This window comes from Magallana gigas, chromosome 6 (genome assembly GCF_963853765.1).
Source record: "Magallana gigas chromosome 6, xbMagGiga1.1, whole genome shotgun sequence".
NCBI lineage: Eukaryota > Metazoa > Mollusca > Bivalvia > Ostreida > Ostreidae > Magallana > Magallana gigas.
Genome location: NC_088858.1, coordinates 33,958,940 through 33,969,308, shown reverse-complemented (window position 1 = coordinate 33,969,308; position 10,369 = coordinate 33,958,940). Strand labels below are relative to the sequence as shown.

General features: G+C 33.3%; 1 protein-coding gene across 1 annotated transcript; it reads right to left on the bottom strand.

Annotated features, from left to right (window-relative positions):
* Window positions 1–5,554: 5,554 nt before the first annotated feature.
* LOC105348197 (uncharacterized) lies at window positions 5,555–9,702 on the bottom strand. The gene is made up of 6 exons (XM_011457528.4): window positions 9,626–9,702; window positions 8,521–8,593; window positions 8,204–8,303; window positions 7,100–7,306; window positions 6,767–6,894; window positions 5,555–6,218 (listed from the first exon to the last, which is right to left on the bottom strand). Exons 1-6 carry the CDS (start codon window positions 9,700–9,702, stop codon window positions 6,117–6,119), a joined length of 687 nt encoding a protein of 228 aa, XP_011455830.2. The 3' UTR covers window positions 5,555–6,116.
* Window positions 9,703–10,369: the final 667 nt, after the last annotated feature.

Here is a 10,369-nt window from a genome sequence, read left to right as displayed (position 1 = left end):
CAACTTATTTCCTCGCTTTGAATTTACAGACCATGTTGACAATAGGAACTCTCGGGATTTTTCATATTAAATGCACTGAGTGAGAGTTATCACCTGTATTTCCTTCGATGAATATATGACAAATTTTTAATGAAAATTTACACTAATTGTAATATCGTTTCTGAGTTTATCCATACAAATGTCATATTTTGGAAACATAAACTAAAGAGCCTCCCGTGATTAAGCGTGAATGTAATGCGCATGCGCAAGATTGTAAAATCCAAAAAAATCAGATGATTTCCGGATTTTTTAAAGGAATTTTCTTTGATTACTAATTAGCGAAGCTTGATTGAGATAAAATAAAAACAAATTGGTTATCTTCAAGTACCAATGATTGGTAAAATATATAAAACAAAAGACAGTACTCATCCGATTTCTCGGTATTAAAGCTAAAAAAAATCGAGTCTATTATTTTAATATAGTAGTATAGATTAAGCATAAAAAGCAGTATTTACGTTTCATATATTCTTTTTAGGTTTTAAACTGAAATATTCACGTTAGCATTCAAAATGTAATCAAAATCTTTGTTTACATAGTAAAGAACAGTAAGCTCTGTAACATGCTTATAACTCAACGAATAACACTCAAACTTTGGCGATGTATTAAAAATGTCTTACTTAGGCATTATAAACATCAAAATGGGGAAAACAGTTTTGACGAAAATCGTGATCATGTACCTTTAAGAACCTAATGGCAATGAATAGAAAAAAAATAATCAAAGTAATCACAAATCAATTAATACGTCAGAATTTGAAGAATCATCTGGTATCATATTTTGGACAGTTTTTATATAATAATTATTGTGAGAAGCTCGCAATTTTTATTTATATTACAACTGAATTTCGTAATGAATATAATTATATTTCATAGGTACTGTGTAGAAAAAGTAATGCATACATTTTTTTATAGATGTGGATAATGTGGTTTAAGTTTGTTTTTGTGGATTCCTCAGATACTGATGCCTTAGTGGGTTTCCATCTTCCTGTAAGATCCAAGTTAGATAATGTAGAGTTAAATATATAACTTCTGTACATATACGTTTAAATAAGAATCAGTTAGCAAAGGAATGAAGGTTAAGACCCATGAAGTTAAAATAAATATTTTGTTATTGGTTCATGATAATAGGCAGATTTTAATAAAGGTAACCCAATCCTCGTAAAATGTTCTGATGAAAGTTGAAAAAAAAAAATTATTTCAACTTAATAGACTTAAATTTCAACACTAAAAAGAAAAAAAAATATTTTATCACACTTTTTAAGATTTTAGATAAACATAAAGTAAAGGATATTTTAGCATCAGAAAACATTCTTTTTGTTAAAAGTAAAATTTTTGTAGGCAGAAACAGTTTTATCTTGTTAATTTTATTGTCAATACCGTGTCAGGAAACTAAAACAACAAAACTATTAAATATTTTAATAAATAATAGCATTTAGACATTCAACTGTGAGAAAAGTCAGATAAAGAGTAATTTCCCTTTAAGTAACATAGATAAACTGTATTTTAAAAAATGGAAATTAAGGAGAAAATTGGGCTGTAAAAATATCTTGAACTTAACAATTATTCTAATTACCTCCGTGTGATTATATTCACATAAAATATATAAAACTATCTTTCAGAGGTTTTAAGGAATAAAAGGTTTTACAAAAAGGTATGACATCACAGTACACTGGCTCTACTCTAAAAAAGCAAACATATACAGTACCGATCAGACCCAACCTAACACCAGAGTGAACCCCAACTAAACCCCGGGTTTACTTTCTGGGTTTACTTTGGGTGTACTTTTTGAAAATTTGGGTCCACTCGGGGTTTACTTTGGGTTTAGTTGGGGTTTACTTTGGGTTTACTCGAGAATTGCTTTTGGAGTCAACTATACGCACTGAATTGTGAAGCAGACCTGTATTTTATCTCATCATCCTACTGCCTGTAATTCCTGCCCCTTGTATATTCCGAATACACGTGTAGCGTCTGCTTTCAGGGTTTGCTTTCTTCTGATCAGGGTTTACACTCTGTATCCACTCTGGGTTTACTTGGGGTTTACTCTGGGTTTACTCCGGGTCCACTCTAGAAAACCCAGAGTAAACCCAGAAAGTAAACCCAGGGTTAAGTTGGGGTTTACTTTCTGTTAGGTTGGGTCTGATCGGTACTGTATGACACATGAGACAAAAATGAAATAGAATATGCAGATAATCTGTTGTGGTTATAATAAGGTTGAATAATTAAGGAAATCTTAAAAACAATGATTTGATTTTTATTTCTTATGAATATTGAATTGATAAGGCTAATATAATACTATTCTGATATGATTAAAAAAAACAAATTCCTAGTGCGTTAAACATTTGGGACACAATTAGCACTTTCAAACAAATTTTCAAAGTGTGTTTAATTTGGAAATCAAAGCTCCTTTAAATGTTTTATCCAAAAAACATACCGATGTACATCAACATTCTTCACTTTCAAACAAATTTTCAAAGTGTGTTTAATTTGGAAATCAAAGCTCCTTTAAATGTTTTCTCCAAAAAACATACCGATGTACATCAACATTCTTTTAACACACACACACGCACGCACGCACGTATATATATATATATATATATATATATATATATATATATATATAAAGAGCACAGGGAAATTCACTTTTGTTGGAGCTCCACCTTCGCCCGAGGCTTGAACTCACGACCTCTGGAACCCATTCTCCTAGCAGTGAGCGGCCACCGCGCTACCCACTCGGCCATCTAGGCAAGACAAAAATCTTACTTTTGATGACGAACAGAACCTAGCGCGCTGGCCGCGCACTACACAGTCGCTTGAGATACAGGTTGAATACAGTTAAACGACAATTTTAGAGGATCGGAACGATACACATTGCATAGATATACACATAATATATAATCAGCACAAACATTGCAATAACTCTCAAATTGACATATACCTGCCCATTGTGAATGATATAGATATATATAAAGCACAGGGAAATTCACTTTTATTGGAGCTCCTCATCCGTGGATATATATATATATATATAAATATATATATATATATATATATATATATATATATATATATATATATATATATATATATATAAGAAGCACTAGCAAACCAACAACACTCGTTATCTAAAGTGTCGGATCAAAAGATACAAGGTTATAAGATGGGATATAAAAAAGCACTAAAAATAACCAACGACACGAACAATAAAGTAAAATATTGTCAAATTTTCGGGACAACCCGTCCCTTCTTCAGGACAACAAAATAAAAACTACATAAGAAAGAAGAAAAACATCTACAAAACTAGCACTAAACTAAACTAAATAATATATAAAAACTAGATAATGTTTAAACACCGGATCAAAACGTGGCAGCTACATCTTTATATTTAAGAATTCGAGCCCGAGAAAGAAAAATCCCGTCCGACGCAGCGGACGGTCTGTGAAGAAGTGCTGAAAGATAACGCGAACGAATTAACTTGCTAATTGGGGGTTGCTGTTAATTAAGTTGTACTCGTAAGATAATTCGTAGTGAAAGTTTGTAGGGAAGATTGGCCCTGTAAAAGACCACATAAATAATCATGAATGTAAAAACTAATGGAAGTGAAATAAAGCAAAAGAACAAAACCGATTAATGAAATAGCTAATAATTTGAATAAATAACATGATTAATAGTTTGTACATGGACCGAAAAAGATGAAGATGGTGATACTGCTACGAAAACAAATCAGTACTTAGTTGATGTTCATTTTGGTGAAGTCACTTAATTTGTTAATGCCGTCAGGGCGGAATGACTTCAGTCTATGCATCCAAAATTTTTCTTTGTTTTTTCTCTCCGCATCTGTCCAGTTAGGGTTGTGATCAATGACCAAAACCATCATGTCCTCCCATTTGTGATCATCTAAATTAAAATGTTCCCCGACGGGTTCTTTAATTTTCTTAGTTTTGATGGTGGAACGATGATTATTGATGCGCCTGCGGAGGTCTCCTGTTTCCCCTACGTATTGTTTCTGACAAAATTTACAATTGATGAGATATACACAATTGTCCGTACGACAAGAAGTATTTGCGAAAATTTTGTAAGTACGGCCAGTAATGGGGCTAGAGAAGTCGTCTGCATCAGAGCTGTGTTTGCACAACAGACATCTGGTGTCAGAACAAGTTCTAAAGCCACCATTAGGCAGAGGGTTCTTTAGTTTGGTTCTTACCACCATGTCCTTAAGGTTTCTAGGGCGCTTGAAAGCTGCCATTGGGGGGTTTTTGAAAACCTCAACCATTTTATCATTGCTGTAAAGGATTGGTAGGTTCTTCTTTAAGACTGCATTTAGGCCCCTAAGGACAGGGTGGTAAGTAGTGACAAATGGGACCTTGTTGTCTTCGTTTTTGGGTTTATATTTCAGAAGGGATAAACGATCCTCTTTAGCTAAATCATCAATTGCATTCTGTACAGAGTGCGAGCTGTAGCCCCTGGCACATAAGTGGGATTTTAGGAGTTGACTTTGCTCAGAGTATAGTTCTTGAGTTGAACAAATACGTCTGACTCTGGTGGCTAGGCCTTTTGGTATGCCTCTAAACGTATGAGGTGGGTGGCAGCTAGACGTCATTAAATAGAGGTGGGAATCTGTAGGTTTAGTATGAAGATTGAAATCGAGTTTACCATCGACTAAAGTTGAAGTAGTGTCAAGAAACGTGTTGTTGAATGAGGAAATTTCAGTCGTAAATTTGATAGAATGATGGAAAGAATTGACAAAGGTAATAAAATCATCGAGGTTGTTTCTGTTGTCAACCCACTTCATTTCGATGTCGTCTATGAAGCGCAACCAACTAAGAGGTTTGAAGGGTGACTGTGTTAGTAGGTTACGCTCTAGATTACCCATGAATATATTGGCATAAGATGGTGCCATTTTGGTGCCCATAGCAGTGCCACTGACTTGAAGTGCCACTGACTTCGCGTTATCTTTCAGCACTTCTTCACAGACCGTCCGCTGCGTCGGACGGGATTTTTCTTTCTCGGGCTCGAATTCTTAAATATAAAGATGTAGCTGCCACGTTTTGATCCGGTGTTTAAACATTATCTAGTTTTTATATATTATTTAGTTTAGTTTAGTGCTAGTTTTGTAGATGTTTTTCTTCTTTCTTATGTAGTTTTTATTTTGTTGTCCTGAAGAAGGGACGGGTTGTCCCGAAAATTTGACAATATTTTACTTTATTGTTCGTGTCGTTGGTTATTTTTAGTGCTTTTATATATATATATATATATATATATATATATATATATATATATATATATATATATATATATATTTATCACGACGGAGAACTAGTCAATACTGGGAAAAGGGTTCGACCCTCCGAGGCACCGGTAGATTTTTTCCAATTTGATTTTAACTTGTATACTTATTATATCAACCGTGGGCTAAATTGCAGTATATTTTTTTTATTCAATTTCATTTATGACGTTTTAAGGATAATATAACATTTTTATGGTGAAAAAAAAAATACGTCAAAGTTGAGGATTGGAAAATCTGAGGTTAGTGTTAATATTTATATTTCTTATTTGTAAACACTGTTAAATAAGGTTGAATATGGTCTAGCATCATGGGAAACATGGAGGAGCAACCAAAACTACAGTACAATTTCCAATGAATTATTCACATTGATAACTTGAAGAACGCATCTGCATCTTTTCTTCCCATACATCACATTTATTACTTAAACTTATTTATCCATAATCAAAAATGTTCTAAATTAACGATTATAAAATCACCATTATCAAAACGAACAACCTACTGATTTGTTGTTCGTCATGTGTAAATTATTTAACTAAATGATTATGATCATACTTTAAATTTCGAAATTCCTAATCAGGATAGCTAAAAATCTCATAGTTTTTTTTAATGTTCAGCTGCATCCAACATGATGTTATATATTTAATATCATATTATCTATTTCTGCTTTTCCAAGAGACAGCAGATGCAGACTCCGAATCATGACGCCATATTTAGCGACCTAATAATTTTTGATGACATAAGAGCATAATCATTATGGATTTTTTCTTTTCTCCTTGAGCACCAGTTCTTCTTTTGCTTAGTTACACACGGGTACATCACACAGTTCCCACCTTCTGCTTGGATCTGTTGTGTAACACCAAGGCCGAGGTTCCTGGTCCGGATTTCGGCAATAGTTTTCCTAGAAAAATTAAAAGTAAAATGATCATTTTTTTTTTTTTGCTAAACCAATTACACATATTACAAAATAGTTAATTTTGAGGTAACAAACTTAACAACAATAATCATGCTATAATTATTAGACATTTTGAAGAGAACGATTATGTGCGGAAACTCATTAGAAATGAATTTAAAAATTTCGTTGTATAATGCAAGAAATCTGTCTATAAATGCATTAAATTTGGCTTTAAGAGACGCGTTTCTGTCTTCTAACTGAGATTATTATATTTATCATGGATTCTTGGCATCCACTGAAAGTATTTCTATTAAGCGACGGCTTATTTCGTTAAACTTATTTTTCTCATATTTTACGATTTTTCTTTCAGTTTTACATAAGGCTCCTAAAAATGACTCGTTTTTGTCTGGGTCTTATATTTTACAAAACGAAAATTGCATTAAATCAATAAAGATTGTCAGTTTTATTAGAATTGGTTCATTATACCCAAACGTACACTTAACATTAAATATTAAATAGATCAATAATGTAAACTGAAAGGAGACATAAGATACCTCAAGATCAATGAAACTATGGTTATGTGGACTAGTGGTGTCCCACCGCTGACAGGATCTATTGTTTATTGTCACATTCACAGTCCCCCAGTATCTTTCACCCATTGTATCATTTGCTGCAGTACACACTAAAATTCAAGATTTTAAAATCAATTTAAGAATTCTTTGTAATTAATCTTCACTTAAAAGATCTGAAACAAAACAAGAGAAAAGGGAATATTTATGTTTTCATTTTTTTCATTGATGTTTCTATTTTGTTTCATCAACTCATATAACCCTTGATAATAGAAAACGTTACAGTGACTAAATGTAACATCTAAACAAAACACGAACCTTGACATTTAAACATTGGTTTCTCCCATTGGCCGTTTGCCAAACACGTGACTTGATTTCCGCCGACTGGAACAGTTCCATTTGCGCATGTATACTTTCTTTTCTCTCCTACGTAGCTTTCCGAAGAAAAAAATCCACCATTGTAAAGGCTAGCATGAAGACTGGCGCTATAACCGTAATGCACTGGTAGGGGTTCTCCTAAGCATCCTAAAAAAAATTGAATGACATTTAAAAATACATTCTGCTATATATCTATTATATTTTTATATTCTAATACAATAAAATTAGAAACTCTTTTGAAAACACTATATCTATTTCAAAAATAGAACATATAACCGTAAAAAGGAGAAATCTAAATTATCACAAAGGCAGTATAGTGTACTCTGACTATTAAATTTCTTGATGGACATTGATGGTAACCTAAAAACAAAACGTTATGTTAAACGCAATATCTTCAATTTTTCTATGGTCAAGACAACTTTCCTTACTAATGTAGCAATATACCTTCATCACCTGCATATGGTGTTCTTGTCTTTCAGTTAATTCGATACGCAAGGGCATGTTTCTTCGTATGAACAGTTTTCGTCTTAGAAACTGTTCATACGAAGAGCATGCCCTTGTCCTTGAGCAAGCTACTGACAAACAAGTTGATAAAACAGGACTGTCAACAGTCTCGTTTGAAGTCATCTTTTCGTAAGTTCTATGGTCGATACAACGACCTTGTCAGCAAATACAATCTTCCACTGGGTCGCATGTTGACTGATGTTTTTCATACTAATTGTTAGACCATAATTAATCACCTAATTGTCTACGGACTTTTCCGGTTTTTTCCTGATTACAGCAAAGAGCACACGACGTGTGTGATCGGTCAGCAGAGGATGCTCACTACTCCTAGGCACCTGATCCACCTCTATTTTTTGGAGGTCCGTGTTGCTGCTTTCATTTTGTATTTATTTTTATGGATTTTTGTGATGGTTGACGGTTTGTTATTGTCATTTTTTCCCTTACAAAATGAACAAGATATACGTTGAAATATAGATTATATAAAGGGACAATCAGGTAAGGAAACTTTGAAATTCAAAGTACATGTAGTCACTCACATACTTGTTATAACGCAAGCAAATCCTCCTAAAGATAAGGGAATGCATCTTTTACCCGAATGACAACTAGTATTGCTACAACGTCCAGCCAAGGACTGTATTTCCTTAAAAAAGAACAAGATTTAAATAAAAAACAACTTTTTAAATTAATATGATTCAGTTTTGAAGTTCAACTATGTGTTTCTCTGCAAACAAACTTCTTTTAAATGATATATATTGATTTCTAAAAATATTACTGAGTATTGACTTATTTTTTTCTTAGAATATTGAGATATCTAACCAGAACTATCAGAAAAAACATGTTTAAAAAATTGAACAAACCTGTGAAAAAGAGTTTCTAGAGACGTATATAAAATCCGTCCGAATTTTCCTTGACTTGAACAATATCGGTCTCCTGTTGTGAATTCAGCTCACACAACAATCGATTTACGCTAAAATTGACCGAGAGACAATCGGTGTGAACGTAACATGATTTTAAACACTGTTTAAATTCGATTAGTTCTTCACGTTTAAAAGTGTAACCTGTAAGGCGTCGACCAGATCGAACAAAAGCAATCCACATCATGAAAATTACATGTTTTTTTAGATCCATTTTAAAAAAAAGTCACGTTGACATGAATTCAGTAAAGCATTTGGTCGCTTTATCAGTTTCGATCGCTCATCAACTGCCACTGGGGTATATACACCGGCCGAGAAAGTTACGGTTGCTTGCTTTGCAATCGAGACATTCAGGTTGCACAGATTTCTAAATGCATAAACTACACATTGTAGTAACATGTTCATGCATACTTTGTAAATAAAAAAAACTAAAATAATTAAAATATAAAATATGGTATTCTTCGAAAGAATGTCCAAGGTATCAGCATTATCTTGCACAGATAGCGCTACCTTACTTACGTGCAAATTGAACACGTGTGTCGTTCATACAGAATGCATAAAGTCTGCGTCTTATTGTAGACCCCGGTCGCAATATATTTATATATAGTAGATAAGCAATTGTAAATTCAAGAAAGTTGAAACGTAACATCGTTTTCATATGTTTCTACAAAAACATCCAGTTTTCTAAGGTCCATCATGCCACTGCACGATCTACTTAAATGCGTGGTTTGTACATGTGCGATGTTACAGCAGTACGACACAGAAAAATGTTCTACAGTGATAGAGGGTTTTTGATATATGTGTGCCTGATATATATCATAATTATATGTCATTCAAAACGTGTTTCTACATATCTTCCCGTCCAAAGTAATGTGTTTGGGTGAATGAAGTACCTGAATGCGGCGAAGCATGAATAGTGATGTCGGTCTTACATAGGGGGTCTTTAGCGATAAGCGTAACAATAGGAATCGAAATTAATTTGGCGGTTGTCAGAGATAAAAGGAAAATAACGCGCATTTTGATTTCATATCAGCTCTAAACACATTACCTGGCTCCGTTTTTAGCGCAACTGAACCGAAGGCTCAAGTGAGCTTTTCCGATCAAAATTTGTTCTTTGTCTTTCATCGTTGTCGGCGTTGTTGTCTTCAACTTTTCACATTTTGTCTTCTCCAAAACTACTTAGCAAATCAACATAACTTGGTATAGAGTATCATTGGATGAAGGGGATTTAAGTTTGTTTAAATGGAAATGTCCTCTTGAAAGGGGAAAGATTTAGAAATATTGAAATTTTATTTGTACCTTAAATATGTCTTTTATATAGACACATTTAATTAGTTTTGTAGCATTAAAGAAACAGTACAACTCAAAACACGTGTGAATAACAGGTTTACCCATTGTCTCGTTAGGAAATAAGAAATAACGTTGATTGTAAAAGTTGAAATACATAAAAATCCCTTTCACATACTTAATTAACGTAATTATGAGCCTCTGAAAATTTAAGGGTCGTACAAACCGGAAAAATTTTATATTGTTTATTGGTACCACGTGGATTTTGATTGACAGTAATTGACACTTGCTGAAAACTACAAGATCTTCATCCGACTACGATCACCAGGTATACGAGGTAAATAGGAACTCTTTAAACATAGGGCATCATTACCAATTTCGGTTCATTTTAAAATGAACAAATTATGTCAAATAACCCCTCAGGCGGTCTCGCTTACAAAAATGAATTTAGGTGGTAGCAACTCCAGTGATAAACACGCAAAATACATGCTTACAAAATAATAAT

Excerpts from the sequence above, each read along its gene's own strand:
- LOC105348197 (XM_011457528.4), bottom strand. The coding sequence starts at position 9,702 with ATGAAAGACAAAGAACAAATTTTGATCGGAAAAGCTCACTTGAGCCTT. Across the intron at positions 7,307-8,203 it reads ATTTGCTTGCGTTATAACAA|GATGCTTAGGAGAACCCCTA; the intron begins GTATGTGAGTGA and ends AATTTTTTTTAG. Across the intron at positions 6,895-7,099 it reads ACCAATGTTTAAATGTCAAG|TGTGTACTGCAGCAAATGAT; the intron begins GTTCGTGTTTTG and ends CTTGAATTTTAG.